The following is a 22,190-nucleotide window of genomic DNA, read 5'->3' as shown; positions in this document are numbered from 1 at the left end:
TATGTAAAAGTATCATATATATAAGCATTTCTTTAGCTACATTGAATATAGCAAAATATAGCTTTGATGCTGACGGCGCCATGGTTACTGCGATACTGGATTTCGCGACACAAATTTTTTAACGAAATTACTTTCGCATATATCGAAACTACTTTCGTGCAACTGAGTTCAACATGCATGACACTAATTTCGTAATGTAAACTCCGCATTACAGGCCAGCGTGAGCTATAGCAACGAATAGCGTCCAATATTTGGATGAAGTATTTAATAAAATATATACATACTAGCTTTTGCCGCGTGGAATAGTTACTTTGGCATAACGCTAAATTTTACCTCCCAATTCATTTACGTAGAAAGTGAAAGTATTTTTGAATTATAGAATGTTAAGGAGCTATTTAAACCCCTATTTTGAAACGTTCTTTATTGATGCTCCACTTGTATTGGTCTTACCGTGATACTATACAGCCTTCCTCAATAAATGGGCTATTTAACACTGAAAGAATTTTTCAAATCGGACTAGTAGTTCCTAAGATTAGTGCGTTCTAACAAACAAACTTTTCAGCTTTATAATATTAGTATAGATATATTTATTTTTCTATCTATAATTTAAAATATATATAACATAAATGTTGAAGATGTCGCATCTCTTATATACAGTATTCCTTATTACAAGAGCAATCTGACTTATGGATGAAACATGAAGAAAACCATAATACTACACATCGAAAAAGAAGTTTAACTTCATTCACGTGCACCAAGTTGCACGCGCACGTTTTTGTTTTTTGTTTTTAATCGAAACTTATATTAGCAAATGTCTAAAATGTGTTTCACGATTGACGGTTTAAAATGTGTTGCACGGTTACGTCGTGCGATAGAAATCGGGAGAATTTTACTTTCGTATAAGCTTATTGTAGGACGGACTCGCCTATTTCTGCAGTTTGTGCGGTCTTATTTGAAGAAAAAATAAAAATAATTTCAATAACGTCTGGTGAAGCTAGCATAACCCCTCATGGTTACTAGCAATATGGAGGGAAAAAAATGTCAATGGCAAATCTTGAATCGTAATCTTCTTGATTTTTTGTGTTATTCTGGGATGGTTTCGAAATAAATTGATGTAGTTAAAAGCTTCGTTTTCTCGTTTGCTGCAGCCCTCGGTCCCGACACCAATACGCGCCCTAAGTTGATCTCGACCAAGTCTTCCCCCCAGGACGGCGTCCCCGCCGGTGCTCTCGGCAACATTGCCGTCAAACATTTAGCTGTACAGATGCCTACCACTTCTTCTGATAACTTCGACAAGTGAGAATCTAATTTTTTGTATTTACTATCTTACGTAGGAAACTAGGATTTTGGTGAAATCATTTCCCAAACTTTAGTGATTGACAAAATAGGTTTAATCTGGAGGTCACCTACCACATATTCCAATTAGCGAAATTCCATTAGATAAATAGATTGTATTCATTTCTAGAGATGGTATTCAGTGCTGCCAATTAAAAAATTAATGTGTAAACAAATGATCTATACTAATATATAAATACTAGCGACCCGCCCTCGCTTCGCTTCGGAAACATTAAAACACAAATGAAACCAAAAAAATAAAATAAAAAATAAAATAAAAAAAGTAGCCTATGTTCATCAGGGACAATGTCGGCTTCTAATGGAAAAAGAATTTTTCAAATCGGTCCAGTAGTTTTGGAGCCTATTCGAAACAAACAAACAAACAAATCTTTCCTCTTTATAATATTAGTATAGATACAGTGGTTTTTACGGATGTTCCGTTATAACTTCTGAACCATGCATCCGATTGACTTGAAACTTGGTATCCATGTAGAAAATACACGTACTTAATGGATAAGCTAATATTTATATGACTGTTGGACTCCCTACAGCAGTTCCGGGGGCGTTAATGATGACAATCTTTATGGGAGTGAGAAATAACTTTAAATGCCCAGCGAAGCGGACGGGTACAGCTAGCTGTATTATAATATTACCTACTTTATTTTAAGTGTTTATCCGTAGCATGATGACTTCTCGTTAAAGTGTATCTAAGTCGATAAAAATTACTGAAGTTGATCTACAGTTATCCAACGGAAAAGTTTGAGAGCCTCTGTAGTAACAAAAGTAATATCAGCCTTGTTGATAGTATACTCAATATTAATTCTACCACGATTTTCAAATCAAACGAATTCTTGATATTTCGTAGCTGTTGCAAGCGCCGTGGTCGCTAACGCTTAGAATGATATTGAGAACCAACTCAATAAGTATTGAAAATCGTAGTAAGAACCCATTAAGTGATAGAGTGTGTAATATAGATGTACTCTAGGCCCGTCCAAAATAATAACGGAGATCTCAAATCTTCTTACATCAAAACAAACTACATGGACGCATATCGAATAGAAAAGTGTGTATTCAAAGCAAAACTATCAAATTTAACGAGCCTAATTCAATTCCTGCTGTTACATGAGCACTTAAATCATACATTCCGATGTACAAGATACACCAAGACCACGATATCTTTTAACATAGATGCGGCCTCTGACCGGTGACCGAGTCGGGACCCTGTGAAGCGTAAATTAAGGTCGCTAATCGCTAGGTTTTCGATCAATTTTTTGTCATAATCTGACCAAATTACAATGAACATTAAAATGTTTGGACAGTATGAGTCTCCTGGAGCTCTCCGAAGCGTTATCCAATCGCGGATGTGGCACGAGTCGCACACTCGCTCTCATTGAAGCGGTACAGAAACTGGTGGATATCAATGTACCTGCAAGTAGTCTACGGGAATTAGTGCTGCGCTCACTGTATACTCATATCGATAGTGAAGATGAACAGGTTCTTGTGGCGATCGCTAGAGCTATGCTCACGGTATGTTAATTAGATGTATTAAAATAAAATTGCACTACAATATTAGAGGCAGGTCAAAGTTCAAACTAATCTGGTCCGTATGATCGAAGTCGGCTATGACGCTTGTCCCATTCCTTAAGCCGAAACGAATATCTATAATAGCGGCAGAACAAACCCAATAATAAACTCTATTAGTTGAAGTTTCGCAAAGGCCCATTGCAAAGATGCTCGATTTTTTTTTGAAGTTATACTTCTTTAGGCGCGTTATGAAAAATTGATGAGAGTGAAATTTCATGATGCGCGCGCACCGTGACACAAAATTAACAGAATGAATATAGCCGCAGGTGAACTTTCGCGTTTGTACACTCGTAAAAAAAGTGTTATTAGCATTCTTTTTTTTTCAATTTTTTTCAGCCGTTTAAAAATGACGGTCGTAGATTTCAAATTAATGATTGTAAATAAATTTGTTTGATTTATTGTAAATAACATACTTAAAATAACATACTTAAATTACTTAACACGTGTCAGTACAGGAACACTGCTACTTTTTTCGCTTTGAAATTTGATTTGATTGATTTTAATTAATCGGAGAAAAACCGCCAATTTAATAATAGAAATGCAAATGTAGAGCGCTCGTTGGCACCGCTCACATCTAGTACTTTATGTTCTAGATGCGTGTAACTGGAAGTCATTTGGCGGCCGCTTGCAAATTGGTCTTCAAGATAGCGAAGAACGATAATAACGATCACTTCTTTCACGACACTAATTTACTCGGTAAGTTGGAGAATTTTGTGCTAAGACGCGCTGTCTGTGCTTGTGACTGTTCGAATAACTGAAGGCGATATTGTCTATGTCGATATTGTCTAGTCTGTGGAACTGACATCTCGTGTGACAGCATGTTACTTGGACTTTTTGGCGGTAACTCAAAAAGCGAAATGATCTGAAGCTATTTGAATATTTTAGGGTTAAAAAAGTGTAATAATGGTGGCATTTCAATGGGAAAATACGACAAAATTGCTGGACTTTGCTTTTTGATTCTTCATAGTTCATAAAAGTCCACTGAAGTCTCACTAAATTCACAACGTAATACTAGGATATTATTTCATTCCACGACATAATTTGATTGAAACATTTTCATATCAAGTGATTGAAATAAAAATAAAAAACTTGATTTCGTTCCATATAATTTCCTCTTTTAACAGTGTATGTATATATAATAATAATAATCGTTTATTTAATAACTTCTATTTTTATATCTATCTATTAGCAGGGGATGGAAGATGAGATTTGCAATGAACTTAAAACAGAATATGATAACACGCAATCATGTTGTATTTTGATTTAATGTACGTTGATCTATACAGTAGCAATCGACGCCGTTTTTTATTCTCTCGGTATCAATAAATTTTTGTGAAGCAGAACATGAATTAGTGGGAAAACTTTAGTGCTTAGAAAGTGGAAATAACCTCATTAGTTCTCATGGGCCAATATTAGTAGTAGCAAGACTAAGATTTGCGAATGCAGCTACCCCATCCCTAGCATCCGTCTGTAGTAGGTACCCTGTTCTATATTTGTACCTCATTACCTAAATCACTCTAGTTCTTAAGTACTAGCGATAGGGCATTCACCCCACAAATGATGTACCACTTTTCTGCTAATTTTTACTACGAAGCATTCCCCTGAACGTGGAAGCGAAAATATAGTTTTTGTAATAATATAATAGAGGTGGAATTTGCTTCCGTCTCTGTGATTAGATTTTCGGATTGTGATAAACGAACAATGTTTTTTCAGGTTTTGATTTTTTTAAAGGGATTTTATGACCCGGTAACTAAGACCTTTAAGTCAAGTACAGTTTTTGAGTTCGTCGTACAATGTTTAGAGCTGTGCGTTGAGGGGTGGGGTCGAGCGGAGCCGGTCCGCGAGGCGGAGTGCTGTGTGTACGGGGCGGGGGCGCTGCGGGTGCTCTCGCTGGTGCCGACGCTCGCGACGCGCGCTCTGCGGGCCGGAGCCCTACATCTAGCTGCCCTACATCTGAAGATACTGAACAATGCTGTAATTACACACATTTTAACCGACTTAAAAAAAATCGGTTGTCTGTAAAGTCGGTTTACTTACGATAGTTGAACGTGAGAACGTCATAAGAAAATACTGATGGAATGGTTTCATTTTTCAAAAGAAAATTTAAGTTTTATTTGTTTGATAGTAATTTCGTATGGATATAGAGAAGGAGGTACTATTGAATTGATCGTGACGCTTCAATTTCTTTCATGACGTTTTCAATGTTCAAATTAGACTCGAATTGACTACGGCGTTCCATGATCGCGTCTTTGTTGTAGTCAAATAATTGGAGAAATTTATTGCCAGTTTAGCCACGTGATCGTGGAACGCCTCAGAGCGAGGTAACGCCGCACGATTCATGTTTTTTTCGTGCGTGCAGCCGGCTCCATCGAATTATAAGACGCTGTCACGTCAAAAAAAGAAGAGGTTCTTAATTCGACTTCTAAGTCGATTCTCATTTTATTTGAATTTTATCGAGACTTCATAAATAGTTTGTGAGTTATCTTTAGTAATGAATTTTTTTAATAGAGTCGACTTTGTTGATGATATTTTGTTTTGTTGAGGTCGGTTTTATTCTTTGGTTAAACGTTTCTAGTATTTTCTATTATATTATAATAGTAAACTGGAAAACAAGGTAGGCTACTTGATTAATGTATACATCATTAATTTTGAACGCCATCAAACCAGACTATGTGGGTTGAGGTGGTCTTGAGGTGGTCTCATCTTATGCGCACTCACAGCACGCGTTTTATAGTATCATAATATAATTATTTCTTTTTTTAGAATACAGATTATAATTAGATTTCAACCTGTACTGTATCAGAACAGAGTATACACTTATTTATGGATTATGCAGACGAACGTCAATCTAATGATTAGTAATCAACCTTGTTCATTGGTATTTGAATTTGGAGGGCACAGATATGCCGACACCGCTGTTCCCTTTTTAAACCTTGATTGAAGAAGTATTTTTTGAAAATACTACTTTTTTATTATATTGTGATTTGAAACGCTAACTAACTGGCTTAAGCTCCATTTTTGCAACTTTACAGGCGTCCCATTTAAGATTTAAAATTTCGAAAAAATATCATTAAACAAAATTTCTTCAGCTATTCAAATGTGGTAAATTTCATTGAAGTTCAATATAAAACATCGAATTGTTGATACTAACATCAAATAAGACGTACTTTTAATTACAAAGATAGATGTCGCATATTAAGCGATATGTTGCTTAAATCAAATATAGATGTAGCGGGAAACTATTTTCCTTCGGGAAAACTCGGATCTATAACGGAATACGATGATACCCGAACTGTCAATGAATGATCGTATTTAATGAGTGACATTTTCATATCCATTATTATGAAACTTTATTGTTTAGTGTCAAATGTCAAAATGAATAGTTTTATTGTATAATAACTATAGCGAATATTTGAATTGCGTATTATCCACTCTATATTTTTATTTTTTTTTCCTACCTAAGCTGATAGCCCTAGCGGCTATGTCAGCGTAACCCTAACTTTAGTAGGTGAGCTCACGGGGCTCAAACCTGACGATGTTGCTAACACGAACCCTAGCAAGAGTCGTGCTTCGCAGAATCTACCACCGGATCGGAAACGCGACCCACTGAGAAGATCCAGCGAGAAACTCAGTGGGCTGTGTCTGAGAGTTAATTTACTCGTCGAGCCCTTCGTCGCAAGCGACGGGTTCGACGAGAACGGTGACCGATGCTTGAAGTACCTAAAAGCACCGTTAGTGGATCGGGAGGATCCGAGATGACGTGTCCCACTCTATATATATCGTCGCTGTCAAACCAAAATCTGCCATGAGCAAAAACTCTATTTTGAATTGACGAGTAAAAACATTTTCGTATAAAATTTTATAAGAAAGTGAATTTTTAATAAATATATCAAATGAAAGCTATAAATAAAAATTAAAGCTATAGACACATAGCAGTTTTTTTTATGCGGTAGATAGGGCTGTGAACTATACGAAAAGGTCAAAAAGTAAAAATCTCAAAAACTGCAAAGCAGATTTTGGTTTGACAACGACGTTATATTGGTCTGCTGATGCGACTTACCCCTACGGCTCTAAGATGGGTACTGAAGCTATTTGAGAGAGCACGATAAATACGAACTTTTCCGAAAAATTACGAAGGAAAATCTTTTCTCACTATATCTATAGCTTTTCACCACTCGATATATTATTAATACGTTTTGACAAAACGTACTCTTGCATCAATGTCAATTGACGGTCACCGTCCTGGTCGAACCCATCGCTTGCGACGAAGGGCTCGACGAGCGAATTAAGCCATAGTCTACTGAGTTTCTCGCCGGATCTTCTCAGTAGGTCGCGTTTCCGATCCGGTGGTAGATTCTGCGAAGCACGGCTCTCGCTAGGGTTCGTGTTAGCAACGTTGTCAGGTTTGAGTCCTGTGAGCTCACCTACTAGTTAAGGCTACGCTGAAATAGCCTCTCAAGGCTATCAGCTTAGGTAGGAAAAAAATGTCAATTGTTTTCTTTTTTTTTTCATTCTTTACTAGAGCCATACACCTATTAGGTTAAGTCGGCTAAATGTCAATTGATTCGTGTTTCAGAAATCTGAGAGTCCGCGGTCGCTGTCTGATCAGTCCACGCACGCACTGTTCCAAGTGACAGGAGCGCTGCGTAACCTCGCGGCGGCCGGCGAGCGCGAATTCGTCCCGAGCGGCGCGCTCGCCGAACTGCTCGCTGCCCTGCTACTGCACACCGACAGAGACGTGCTCACGAATGTGGCTCGTTGTCTCAGGTAACATAATTAACGTTAAAATCAAATAACATTTGGCAGTTTTGACTGATTACCAGCGGTATAGCATCTTGCGAGCCCGCACTGGTAGGTACCACTGCCCTGTCTATTTCTACCGCGAAGAAATAATTCAATGTGAAGGGTAGAGTAGTCGTAGTACAACTGAGACTTAAAACTCATTCTTTTCATTAATAATATCTATACGGTAGTCAGCGGCTTTGCTCTGCCCCTGACATTGCTGAAGTCTATGGGCGACGGTAACCACTAACCATCAGGTGGGCCGTATGCTCGTGTGCCTACCCGAGCAAAAAACATTTTTTTTTCTCGGTGTCCTTTACGTGTTTTTGCTCTAACATCATTTTAATTGTTTCCACACCACCATACATGATTTATCGGACTGATAAAAGCTAACGCTTTAGTGGTTATCGCGTCAATTAAAGCAAGATATTCACACAGCGTTCTGTCGGCCGAGTGTTCGTGCTGTGTCTGGCTGTGCTCGGCGCCGCACAGCGCCCGCGCGTTGCTGCGTGCGCTCGCCGCGTGCGCCGCGCGGCCGCCATTGGCCGTGCGTCTCGCTTACACGCTCGGCAACATGGCCGCCGCCGACGAACGTGCTAGAATTAATGCAAGTACTTCTAAAAGTTTAGCTGAAACGTTTTGCATAAGAAATACAATGAATAATGAATATAATAAATATTATTATATTATATATAATTATATAATAATTAATTATTACTGGTGGTAGGACATCTTGTGAGTCCGCACGGGTAGGTACCACCAGCCCGCCTATTTCTGCCGTGAAACTGCAATGCATTTCGGTTTGAAGGGTGGGACAGCCGTTGTAACTATACGCATTTACATTATACATGTCTATGGGCTCCGGTAATCAATTAACACCAGGTGGGCTGTGAGCTCGTCCACCCTTCAAAGCAATAAAATAAAAAAATATTTAAAAATAAATAGTAGAGTATAGAAATAAGCGTTAATCAAATTAAAACGTCAGTTTAGAGAAACAAAATCTTAAACTAATTAATTCGGAATCGAATTCAGTTCAGTTATTTGAATACTTTTCTTCATTGTCACACCACGGGTTTGCTGCATATAGTGGAAGAAGCTGTCATTGTATTATGTTATTTTAATAAGTTGTATACAATTAGGATCGTGTCACATAAAAGAAGACTATTCCATTGTTGCACTTTTATTTTTCTATTCTCAAATCTTTTCTATTATAATAATTATAACTGACACCTTTTTTACGCCCTGCTCATTCAATCGTCTTCGCCATTATAATCTTCCCTTTCTTACCGTTTTCACTCACTCACGTCATAGCGTTCCGTTTCACATCCTTTTCATACGTTCCGTTCTTACCAATCCTACAGATATATGACGAGGAAGGCAGTATAGATGTTCTACTTACGATCTTGGAGTCGTACACGACGCGGCATCAAACAGACGTTAGAGATTTCGATGATCCCGATCTCCATCTCGTTGGTATGTTGAGGCCTGAATGATTTGAATTCATAGATAAATGCGCCACAATAATACCTGTCGAGGGCTGAAAGCGTGTTTGGTTAAAGCGACATTTCGCTTAATACGCGACATTAAAGGCTTCGTCAAACAGAACGCGTAATTAGCGCGCGTCAGAGCGCTACGCTATGACGCCGAGATGTGATGTACTACTGTGGTAACATACCGTCACACAGAGCGCCAGCGCTATATATAGCGTATATACGATAGCGCGGCGTTAGCTTAGCGCTCTGACGCGCGCTAATTACGCGTTCTGTTTGACGAAGGCTTTATCTTTGTAATTAAAGATATGTTTTTTTTTTTGGTATTAGCATCAAAATTTCGATGTTCTTAATTGAACTTCAATTAAGTTTACTCCATGCAAATAGTTGAGGAAGTTATTTTGTTATGATATTTTTTCCAAATGAAAAATTTGAATACCTCTCCTGTATAGTTGCAGAAATGTCGCTTTAACCATAATAGCCTTTCACCCTTCGGTATAAGTCAGTGATTCTCAACCCCTGTGCCGCGACATATTTGAGAGCCGACAATTAATGTTATCAATGTACATTTACGCTGTTTATGCTTACTGGTGGTAGGACCTCTTGTGGGTCCGCACGGGTAGGTACTACCACCCTGCCTATTTCTGCCGTGAAGCAGTAATGCGTTTCGGTTTGAAGGGTGCGGCAGCCGTTGTAACTATACTGAGACCTTAGAACTTATATCTCAAGGTGGGTGGCGCATTTACTTTGTAGATGTCTCCATAGACATCTACAAAGTAAGTGCGGCTGCCCCACCCAGTTAAGTAGTTACTGGAGCCCATGCTCCAGTAACCACTTAACTGGGCTATGAATTCGTCCACCCATCTAAGCAATAAGAAAAATGATTTCCTGTACAATTTTTTATTCCTCCCTCCTTGATTCGAACACCGGTACAGCCGCAACACTTGATGCGAATACACCGGGCTTCTTATCTTTTAGGCCACGACGACTTCAAGTTTTCAGTTTTGTACTTCAATCATTATAAGTAGGCCACTGTTGCTGTGCAAAACCGTTGATTTATTAATATATATTTTTAATTGCTTAATATCCTTATTTCTTTATGTACTATGTTTATTTATTTTTATGTAATTTTCAAGATTAATTGAAATATTTGTTTTTTTTTGTAGAAACAGATCTCTGTGGATCGGACGGCTCAAACGAAGATGTCCTCATCAAAGTGAGCTTTTTTGTTATATGTACTGTAATTTTAACTTTATTTATTTTTATTTTAAATTAAATACATGTGACACTGGTATTCTTCACCCGGTCCATGTCAAAACGGAACATTGAATATGGGATAAGGTAGAGAAGTGGAAGGGAAAACTCAAGGTGACTGGGGTCGAATAAAGCTGCAGTACTGTCTTTATTGACCTCGTTAACAGACGAGCATACGGCTCGACCTTCAGTCTGAACATACCTGAAGGTCGAGCCGTATGTTCCGACAACAGCGGTTATTGTCGCTCAGGGACGTCAGCAATGTTAGAGAAACAGCCACTACCTACCGCTGAGTACTTTGGTTTAACCCACTGAGTTTCGCGCCGGATCTTCACAGCGGGTCGCGATTCCGATCCGGTAGTAGATCCATTCGCGAAGCAGCTGCTCTTGAGTTGCTAGGTCTCCTTTGGAGGTGATCGAGCAGCTGTTAGCAAATCCCACCCCTCCTGGCTGAGCCTTTGCTCGTCCACCTGTCCTGGTGAAACTGGAAAGGCTGCCAGGCCACCATTTGATCATTAAAAAAAAACTTGCAGACCGTGCGTATCATAGCTAATCTGTGCCTGACGGAGCGCGCCGGCCGCGGCTTGGCTACAACGTATATAGAGCGGATCACGAAGGCACTACTCGCGTGCTTGAAACTGGCCGAAGATAAACGACCCGACGCTGGAGACGACGTGAGTTCACACAGCTACCACTGATCGACTTCAAAAAAAGAGGGGACGTCTCTCTCAATTCGATTGTGTTGTTTTTTGTGTCCGTCACAACTTGGTTCTTGGTTAATCGATTTTGATGATTCTTTTATTCATTTTAGTTATTTGAAAGCTAGTGTTTCCCATGTGCGGACCAAATTTTTTTAAAAAAAAAATCTGATGAAGTCGTTTTGTGTGACTGCACGGCTTACCTAATGCTGAATGGTCATAGAAAACATCGTAGAGGGGTGTCTATTACTAAGTTAAAAAGCGCGTGGTTGTCAAGCACATAATCTTTTAAGTCAGCCCTCATTCTCTCTTAACACAGGATATAAAAGTACATCAAGTCTTTGAGAAATACGAGGAGCTATCGACGGCAGCGCTGGCCACTCTCAACAATATCACCTTCTACAGCGAACCTCCCGACGCTCCTGATCCTCTCTACAACACGCTCGAGAACATCTGTAAAGGTGAGACGAGCCTTCAAATTGAATATACTTCTAAGTCAACGATTAAGACAACAGCGGATACCCATTCTCGGGCTTATTTTGCTTGTACCATATTTTGACGCAGCCTGAGACATTACTAGACCACTGTGGACTGAACGGCTCGCCTGATAACGGAAGTACAATCGAAAAAACAAAAAAACTTCCGACTCTTTACATAAACTGCAATTTTGGTAACCAGCTTCCGCTACTCCAGGGCTTTCACGTCTTAAGCTATGGGATTCGCGCAAAGTTCCCCTTTAATGGTGGTAGGACGTGTTGTGAGTCCGCACGGGTAGGTACCACCACCCTGCCTATTGCTGCCGTGAAGCAGTAATGCGTTTCGGTTTGAAGGGTAAGGCAGCCGTTGTAACTATACTTGAGACCTTAGACCTTAAATCTTAAGGTAGGTGGCGCATTTACGTCGTAGATGTCTATGGGCTCCAGTAACCAATCAACACCAGGTGGGTTGTGAACTCGTCCACCCATCTAAGCAATAAAAAAATAAAATAAAATAAATCTATCAAAGCGTAGCGGTCGAGATTTTACATAGGTTTATTTGTCGCACAAGCGAACTGAACTGACGCTTGTGCGCGTGCGCGGGTCTGTGTAGTGACGTGCGCGCGGCTGGGACGTGACGCGGCGTCCTCGTGCGAGGCGGTGCGCGCGCTCGGCAACTTGTCGCGGGACGCGCGCGCCGCACAGCTCATCGTGCTGCACGGAGCCTTGGAGCTTTTGCCGCCGTACCTAAACCATGGTAAAAAAATAGCCTTGAGAGGCTATGTCTGAGTAACCAGGCGAGTAGATGAGCTAACGGGGCTCAAACCGGGAGTGTTGTTAACACTGACCTTAACAAGAGCAGTGCTTTTGCTGAATCTACCACCGGCCTACCACCGTGCTAAATGCTTGCCACAGAGAATGACTTCGAAAAGTAGGACAGACACGTTTTTTTTTTATCGTATGATTGTATTTGGTTTTGCTCTATAACCGGGACGAACTCGAGAACGCAACTCGAATGTGAGCATTTACTAACAACTGCCCGAACGATGTCTAAAGTATCAAGCTACTTATGATGGTACTAAGCGACATTTCGCTTAATACTTTATCTTTGTAATTAAAGGTGAATTTTTTTTAGTATTAAACATTAACACAAGTTTTTAATTGAACTTCGAAATTTTAAACATTGAATACCTCTCATGTATAGTTGCAAAAATGTTGCTTAAAACTAAATAATATTTCACGCTTCGATATAATCTTATGCGGAGTTTACATTACGAAATTAGTGTCATGCATGTTGAGCTCAGTTTCACGAAAGTAGTTTCGACATATGCGAAAGTAATTTCGTTAAAAAATTGGTGTCGCGAAATCCACAGTATCGCAGTAACCATGGCGCCTTCAGCATCAAAGCTATAATTTGCTATATTCAATGTAGCTAAAGACTTAAAAAAAGACTATCAAGAAAAAAAGACGTTGGTAGATTCGAGGCTGGTCAACAAGAAGGCATTTAGGTGCAATGAAGTAGGCAGCGGCTTGGCTCTGCCCCTGGCATTGCTGAAGTCCATGGGCGGCGATAACCACTCACCATCAGATGGGCCGTATGCCCGTCTGCCTACAAAGGCAATAAAAAAAAAGTCTCTGAATTAGCAGATGAAGATCCTGAGAGTTATAAAAACTATTTTCGAATGAGTGAAGATAATTTTGATTTTTTTACTGTAGGTGTTTCGGGTCCCAGAGACACCCTTGTCGCTGATATTCATTAATAAGATCTATATTTTTTTCTGTACTCCATCATTGGTTTGCCATTTTCAACGCTTGAAGCGCGTCCGAACTAACAATAAACACGTCCGCACAGCGCAGGCCCTTTCGCGACATTAGTTTCACGTCGCGTCTACACTATGAAATTAGTTGCATGACACTAATTTCACCAAAAAATCGCGCAGGGCACGAAACTAGTTTGCATGCATGAAATTAATGCATGCATTACGAAAGTATTAAATTACACGTGAAACTGTTGGTAAAACTAATGTCACGAAATTAATTTCATGCCACTAATTTCGTAATGTAAATTCGCCTTTAGAGGAGAGTAGCGTCCGTTGTGCGGCGGCGGGTGTTCTGGTCAACGTGTGCGGGTCGGGGGCGGAGGTGGCGCGGGCGGGGGTGGAAGCGGCACGGGCGCTGCGGGTCGCGGCGCGCGTGCGTGACGTGCGCTCGGCTGCGCTGCTCGCACGCGCGCTGTGGAACGCGCACGCACACGCCCCGCTGCAAGCCGAGCACGCCTCGACCGCGGCGATCGCGCTCAACAGTTTCCTAGGTCAGTTTTAACTTAACTGTAACATATCGACGCTTGAAAGGCAAACGTGACTAAGCGGCAATAACTGCTTTGTACATAAATGATAGGCAATAACCATATACGAAGAGCAAAATAATCACAAAAAAAATATATATATATTAAAATCATTTCAATCCTACAGCTAGATTCGTTAAAATAGATTTTTTTTCAGTTATTTCAACTTTAATATAGTCTACTGTAAAGTTCACGCATTGTCGCTTAGTCACGTTTGCCTTTCAAGCGTCGATTTTTTTTTATTGCTTAGATTGGTGGACGAACTCACGGCCCACTAAAGCTTGTTCTGAAGGCTTGTAAATCACCTAGGAGACGACCAACAAACATGAAACAAATGTAGGAAAAATCCTAATGGTTTTTTTCCTTCCTTTTGTTTTAAAACTTTTTTTAACGCTTAGATTGGTGGACGATCTTACGGCCCAACTGATGTTAAGTGGTTACCGGAGCCCATAGACATCTACAACGTAAATGTGGCCACCCACCTTGAGATGTGAGTTCTAAGGTCTCAGTATAGTTACAACGGCTGCCCCACCCTTCAAACCGAAACGCATTACCGCTTCACGCAGAAATAGGCCGGGTGGTGGTAGCTACTCGTGCGGACTCACAAGAGGACCTACCACCAGTAAAAACTGGAATATTCCCTTAGCTTACCAGCGTTTTTATGTTTTTACTTTTTACCAGCGTTTTTATGTTTTAGCAGTTTTTATGTTTTTACTTTTTACGATTTGAGACTGCCAATATTTAGATGAGCGATAACCTAATGAATCTGAATCTGTGCCCCTGACATTGCTGATGTCTATTACCAACATTGGCTACTTACCATCAGATGGGCTACCGCTCGTCTGGAAACAAAGTTTAAAAAAATGTTAAATTAAACTATAGTTTTTTTTATGAACTCACGTTGTTCACTCAACTCATTCAGGTCGTTGACCTCTGCGTCAGATGTGTTTTAATTGTGTTACATCGCGTGCTCTACAAGAGACAATAAATAGTATGTTATAAAAAAATAACAAACATGCGTTGTTATTATAAGAAACTAAAATCGGATTGAGGAACAAAATAAGTACATAATGTTTTACAGGGCATTTTCAAATTAAATTATTATTATTTTTTAATCAACAGTGAAATTCGCTTGATTTTCTGACCTGAAAAAATTTGGTGCACACAATTACAATAACAACGAAAAAGAAATCGTATCGTTATCGTGTCTTATCATAATATCATTATTTTTGTTGGTTTTGATGTATTTTTGGTGTGACAAGTTCACATTCAATAAATTGTTTCACAATATACCCTAAAGTACGCAGCCCCATGGAAAACACAAAGAAAACCAAATACCTAAAAGGATTTTCGTTAAAAATAGATTTGTTCTTTTCGTACTACTAATATTTGCAAATTTCGTCCCGTAACGTGTCGACTCCGTGGCGCAACGGTAGCGCGTCTGACTCCAGATCAGAAGGTTGCGTGTTCAAATCACGTCGGGGTCAAAATGTCTTTTTGTAATTTTTATTTGTATGATTCATGCAATTCCGATTTGAAGTCATCGTGTTCTAAGGGATAAGAAGTCCGGTGCATTTTTTTCTTGTCATGCAACGGTGTTCGAATTCCGCAGGCGAATGCCAATTGTTCTATTGAAATACGTAATTAATAAATGCTGACTTCCGCGGTGAGGTAATAGCATCGTGTAATAAGAATCAAACCCGCAAAATTATAGTTTGCTTAATTACTGGTGGTAGGACGTCTTGTGAGTCCGCACGGGTAGGTACCACCGCCCTGCCTATTTCTGCCGTGAAGCAGTAATGCGTTTCGGTTTGAAGGGTGGGGCAGCCGTTGTACTGAGACCTTAAAACTCATATTTCAAGGTGTCTTACGTTGTAGACGTTTAAAAATAGTCATTACAGACGTTGTAGAGAAAAAGACAAGACACGTTTTTACCATTTCTCTACAGAGCCCTAAAATAAAATATAATAAACATATTGTGTGTAATAAATTAGATATAATATAATTAATAGTTTAAAAAAACTGAGACGCTTTTGTAGAAAATCAAACTGAAAAATATAAAATAAATTTTAATAAATTTGAATTAAAAATATGTAGTGTAAAATAAAAATGTATTTTATTATAAAAAAAGCGTGGGGTGCATTGTGTCAATAGTTATAAATAATTAATTGACTGAAATGAGCAGAAGGATTATCATTTTGATAATATCTTAAAAACACTAATACTAACATACATCCTAACATAAGTATTAACAACAAAAAAACAGGCCTATATAATATCAAACCGAACTATAAAAATTAATATCATATATACTTTTTATCCTGTTAATACCGATCAGGGTATTAGTATTGGCGAAGTTATAAAATGATAATATTGCCATCGGTCCTTGATGCGTGCGCAAATTTTCAAGTTAATCGGACGTCTTATAGTTGATAATATGAAGGACATTCAAAGATTTCGTTACGTTTTTTTTTTTCTTAGACAAGTTTACTCACCTGTCGTCATTCAATGAAGAAAAATAACTTTATCATACATAATAATTTTGTTTAAAATATGAATTTAAATAGAGATATTAAGAGCTTTAGAAATGTTATTTTCGTGTTTATATTTCCAGGTAAGTGAAGATTTTGTTAGATGTATTTATTATAGTTTTAATTTTTTAATGTCAATAAATTCGTGTTTATATTACAGAAAAGGCAGTCAAGTCTTCCGTTGTCTGGAGTATTTTATATTATTATAAAATGTTATACGCATAGAGACCATCTATATATTAACACGTGAAGCAAAAACTTTGTATCCCTTTTTAGGAAAATTGCGCGGACGGAGGAGTATGAAATTTTCCACACTTATAGAGAATATAGAGAAGAAGTGCACAATGCTAATTTTTTTTTAAATAATGCATAAAAGATAAATGTATCTTGTGTAATGTTTTCTTTATTGATTTAATGAAATCAATAAAGAAAACATTACACACACTACATACCATGTACTTGACGCACACACGCAGGCATACTATTTATTGTCAAACTTTTGTTCTTGACGTCTGTTGTCAAATTGAGATTAAATATTGTTTGTCTTTGTTAATATTTTTTATAGTGTAGTCTTGGCGAAATTTGTGATTATAGAAGAATAAAGTACAATCATAATAGTGTACAAACTTACAATTCCAATTAATTATAGTCGAATTTCGACTACTGCGGGTCCTCTAGTACAAATAAAAGCGTCACTGTTTGGAAGCTACATTATTCCCGAGTGACATAGGCTATAATCTTTTTTGAAAACAATTAGGGATCCTTACTAGAACTCCAACAATGTAACCCAAGGTGTAAAAAAATTACCTAAAATATTCTTTACTTCGCGTGCCCTGCGAAAACTATTGATGATAGAATAAAATAATGTAGTACGACTTTGTAGAATAAACTATTATTTACAAAAAGTGTCGCGACAGCATATGTCTAACTATTATAGTCATGCCACAATAAGTGTTCTTTTATTTAAAAAAACGTCAAATATCGTTGAAATTTTCGTTAAAGACCTGAGCGGAGCCGGAGCGGGCCGCTCGTGATTGAATATAATGACAATGTGCTTGTGTTTGTGCTTGTTTACAGATGACGAGTCTATGTTTGCTGCATGTGAAGCGTCCAGGGCGGGTAACCGTCGCGCCAGTGACCCTGCAATCTTCAAACATCACGTAAGGGCTACCTTCATCTATAGAACGTCACTCGGCGTTTTTAGGACCCTCAAGCACCGGTCACCGGTCGAACTCGTCGATTACGAAGAAGAGTTCGACGAGCAAACGAACCCACAGACACAGTGTCGTGGCGTGCAACCTCTCTGAGAGGACATAAGACCTACAATGACTAGATATAGACACAGACTAAGACAGAGACTTAACAAGAATTCAAAAAGAAATGGAACGAGGGCGTACGTGACCAGCAGCGACGCAGTACATTTTTTGACGACCCTAAAGAAAGACACAAAAAGACGAAAAAGAACGAATTGACCGTTCTCATATAAGACGATAATAGAACAAACGACCGTTCAACTGATCCTTCGACCGTTCAAGTGGTCCTTCGACCGTTCACACAGCCTAGTGAGTTTCTCGTCGGATCTTCTCAGTGGGTCGCGATTCTGATCTGGTGGTAGATAGACAAAATTATTATGTATGATAAAGTTATTTTTCTTCATTGAATGACGACAGGTGAGTAAACTTGTCTAAGAAAAAAAAACGTGACGAAATCTTTGAATGTCCTTCGTATTATCAACTATAAGACGTCCGATTAACTTGAAAATTTGCGCACGCATCAAGGACCGATGGCAATATTATCATTTTATAACTTCGCCAATGTCCGCGAAGCACTGCTCTTGCAAGGGCTAGTGTCAACAAAAAACCAGAGTTTTTTTTTAATACTTAGATAGATGGATGAGCTCACAGCCCACCTGGTGTTAAGTGGTTACTGAAGCCCTGAAGCTGTGAGCTCGTCCACCCACCTAAGCAATAAAAAAAAATTGAAGCAAATGAGGTATTCGAGAATGTTCTTTCCAAACATTCGCGAAAGTCCAAAAATAATCCAATTTTAAGGTTAAGTTCGACACTGACAATAACAACTACGAAATGGACGAACGGGTGTACACGAAATCGTTTTACCGAGCGATCAGCGTTGATCAAGACCTGCACCTGGAGGAGAGCGACGTGCTGTCAGGAGAAGACCTGGGCTTTGAAGAAGGAGATCTAGAGGAAGAGTGCGAGTGCGAGCCGTGCCGGAGACTGGCCGCCTGGGAGGAGTTGGTCGGAGTGGCGGTGCCGCTTCTAGAGAAACTTAAGCCGACAAAGGCTGATGCTTCCGTAGGAACCGATTGAGCTATGTATTTAATAAAAAATTTATCTGTGCGTAATTGATTTTTGTACACGAAATTGCTATTTTTTTATGACAGTCCATAGATAATATTTTCCCGCTACCTCATACGGCTAGAAAATGAATGAGGTTGGTTTTTAAACGAATGTTTTTATAACAAAAGGCGGTGATTCTTGCTGTAACGCCTACTATTCGAAAATTTTGGCCGAAATGCGAGGAGCGAAGTTGTATGAATTGTTTTATTTCGTATATTTAATGTTTCTTCATTAAATGTGTACCTAATAACGGTGGTTTATGAACTGTTTCGTATCTGTGAAATAATCATAATTTTGACAGATGTTAACAAATGAAATCGGATCAAACAGCAACGGACCGTTTAATTGTACTTATTCTTATTATGAAATCAAATGTATCTTAGTATTGGTTGTTTTACTCGTAATCCACTCTAGTCACGTCACACACGCAACACGCAACTCTCTACACACACAGGAAAAATAATGTTACGGGCTGGGGCTCGGGATAAATAAAAATTCTACCGAATTCTACCGAGAAGATCAGGCGAGAAACTCAGTGGGCTGTGTCTGTGGGTTAGTTTGCTTGTCGAGCCCTTCGTCGCAAGCGACGGGTTCAACCAGAACGATGACCGGAGCTTGAGGTACCTAAAAGCGCGGTTAGTGAATCGGGAGGATCCGAAATGACGTGTTTTGGGCGACGTCGACTGCTTTCTGTCCGAAGGATCGGGGATGTATGACTGCGTGCCATCTCTGCATTTCTAGTACTGTGTTTCCGCTATTTGACAATAGATGGCGTTGTACTTCTCGAGCGTTCTAGGTGCTACTAGATCCTTCGATATTCGTTCGACTATTCGGCGATAGATAGCGTTACTACCGGCGTAACAATAATAAATTATATTTTTTTGCACATTTTTTTATTGCCCTTTCAGGCAGACGAGCATACGGGCCACCTGATGGTGAGTAGTTACCGTCGCTCATGGACGTCAGCAATGCCAAGGACAGAGCCAAGCCGCTGCCTATCACTGATATACCGTACAAACGAACTAATGAGCTGCGGCTGAACTAGTGTTAATGAGGATGGCCAAGGTTTTGAGTTTTGAGTGCAGTATTAGAGTCCTTGAAAAATCTAAAACCTTGGTATATTTTTTTTTATAGGGCCTTATTTTTATAAATTTCTTAACACATAATCTTCAGTGTGCGTATCATCTGTATGCTGATAACTTGCAGCTTTATAGACAGACGACTGTAGAGTCTATTTCTCAGGCAATAAACCAGTTAAATAGGGATCTGGACTACATATGTAGCTGGTCAATTTTTTTGTAGTTGGTCAACCAAGTTTGGCTTAACCGTGAATCCAACGAAATGCCAAGCCATTATTGTGGGTAGTCCTTGTATGGTCCAACGCTTAACTACTATGTCACTGCCATCTATACTCTACAATGGTACAGTGATTCCCCTAAGTTCCGTGGTTAAGAACCTAGGCCTTTACATAGACTCCACACTCGACTGGAAAGTTCAAGTATCTTACGTTGGACAAAGAACCTCTGGAATTCTTCGTGCTCTGTATCGCCTCAAGAATTTCTTATGTGAAATGAGAAGTGTAATAAATAAATCAAAAATAAAAATGAGGTAGTTATATGCAACTTAGTGCCGTTGCTGCGCTACATGTGTTAGACACCGCGACGGATAGGTAAGCTCACGGGCTCAACCTGACAGAATTTGCTAACACTAGACCTAGCAAGAGCAATGCTTCGCAGATCAGTCAGGGGGTTCAGTGAGTTGCGATTCTCGATCAGATCAAAATCGTAACCCACTGAGAAGATCCGGCAAACCTTATCTTGACAGTTGAAGGTGACGCCGCAATGTGCATATGTAATACACATAATAATATATTATAATGTGTTTCGGTTTAAAGAGTTTAAAAAGTAAACAAAAACGGAACTGACATTTTAACCTTGTATCATAGTAGGCAGCAGTGTTTTTTTATCTAGGAGCTCTAAGCATAGATATTATATTTAATATATATGCTCTGCCCAAGTAATTACGGGTCATAAGGCCTACTATGAGTCGCAGGGCTAACTAGAAACATCCTATTTATTTCTGCTGCCAATCTAACACGCAATTTCATGTGGCCGCCATTAGGTATTCAATATAATTGAAATTTCGATCTTTTGTCACGAGATGACATTAACCAGCTCTTGAGAAACCTATGAGGCATAGGCGAACCTATAAGGTGAGCTCTAAGATCCTTAAGAACTGAAGTATAGTAAGAGACAACCGCTGCAACAATCAGCGTCACACTGTGGCACGGAAACGCGTTCGATTTGGCAAGCCGTGACGCAAGTTTACCTCCACGCACCAAGTCCTTACCGCCGGATAATGGACACTACGCCTCTATATACAGCGTGTTCTATTATATATTTGTTTACTATTATTACTAATGTGTTCGCCTAATAACCCAAATTCGATATTACCCTCAAGATTTACCTTTAATTTACATGTCGACGCTTGAAAGACAAACGTGACTAAGCGACAATGCGTGAACTTTACAGTAGACTAATTTAAAGTTGAAATACCTGACAAAATTCTATTTTAACGAATCTGGCTGTAGGATTGAAATTATTTTAATAGACCTAGAAATATATATTTTTTGCGCATCGAATATGATGATTGCCTATCATTTATGTACAAAGCAGTTATTGTCGCTTAGTCACGTTTGCCTTTCAAGCGTCGATATAATTTCTCATCTGAATCCAGCGAATTTCCATGACCTTCAACAGGTCGTTGGTCCAATGCACTATATTGCCTATGCAAGTAAGGGAGGACCGGCGGTTGTGGCGGGCCTTAGTAGAGGCTTATGTCCAACACTGGGCCTCTATGGATTCATAAACAGATTTCTTTTAACATAGCAAAAAAATCAATTTGTAAATGAAGCTAGCAATTTGTAATTGCAACCTAGACAGTAAATCAATGGTACCTGAAAGTAATTCGGTTTGAGAATCATGAATGATCATATTGATTCCTTATGAAATAACCATAGAAAAAGTACATTATACTATTACGAAATTACTAAGGGACAAGCCTAATGCAAGATCAATGAGAAGTCTGGCTGTCATGGCGCCGACGACAAATGGTCCAGAGATTCGAAAGTGTGTTGTTGCGCGACATGGGACTTTAGTCTGATCGACTCCAACATGCCTCGGCTGCAGATCCTAAAACGTAGAAGGATTTCCTCCGAACCAAACTCAAGTCACGTACCACGTGAGAGCTAGTTCTTAAAATACACTACGTTACTGTAGTATAAAAATGTTTTCTATTATAATATATTTATTTTTTATTTATTTATTACACTTCATG

At 39.1% G+C, this 22,190-nt stretch overlaps 1 protein-coding gene and 1 non-coding gene across 4 annotated transcripts in view; both read left to right on the top strand.

Annotated features, from left to right (window-relative positions):
* LOC101746625 (armadillo repeat-containing protein 2) overlaps positions 1 to 19,239 on the top strand; it is a 36,262-nt gene extending 17,023 nt beyond the window's left edge. For all 3 annotated transcript variants that reach the window (XM_062673086.1, XM_004926853.5, XM_021348444.3), the window contains 14 exons: positions 1,149 to 1,296; positions 2,655 to 2,862; positions 3,513 to 3,615; positions 4,721 to 4,893; positions 7,496 to 7,686; positions 8,140 to 8,308; positions 9,063 to 9,174; positions 10,358 to 10,407; positions 10,979 to 11,119; positions 11,463 to 11,604; positions 12,233 to 12,376; positions 13,697 to 13,930; positions 17,572 to 17,654; positions 18,546 to 19,239. In XM_062673086.1, coding sequence (XP_062529070.1) covers positions 1,149 to 1,296; positions 2,655 to 2,862; positions 3,513 to 3,615; positions 4,721 to 4,893; positions 7,496 to 7,686; positions 8,140 to 8,308; positions 9,063 to 9,174; positions 10,358 to 10,407; positions 10,979 to 11,119; positions 11,463 to 11,604; positions 12,233 to 12,376; positions 13,697 to 13,930; positions 17,572 to 17,654; positions 18,546 to 18,824 — 2,177 coding nt within the window. In that variant the 3' untranslated portion in view covers positions 18,825 to 19,239. The remainder of the gene's footprint in view (positions 1 to 1,148; positions 1,297 to 2,654; positions 2,863 to 3,512; positions 3,616 to 4,720; positions 4,894 to 7,495; positions 7,687 to 8,139; positions 8,309 to 9,062; positions 9,175 to 10,357; positions 10,408 to 10,978; positions 11,120 to 11,462; positions 11,605 to 12,232; positions 12,377 to 13,696; positions 13,931 to 17,571; positions 17,655 to 18,545) is intronic.
* Positions 15,379 to 15,450, top strand: TRNAW-CCA (transfer RNA tryptophan (anticodon CCA)). Its single transcript has one exon. It is a non-coding gene; the product is annotated as a tRNA-Trp (tRNA).
* Positions 19,240 to 22,190: the final 2,951 nt, after the last annotated feature.

This window comes from Bombyx mori, chromosome 16 (genome assembly GCF_030269925.1).
Source record: "Bombyx mori chromosome 16, ASM3026992v2".
Classification (NCBI taxonomy): Eukaryota; Metazoa; Arthropoda; class Insecta; order Lepidoptera; family Bombycidae; genus Bombyx; species Bombyx mori.
Note: the sequence above shows the minus strand (reverse complement) of the source record. Positions and strands in the feature narration are given on the sequence as shown.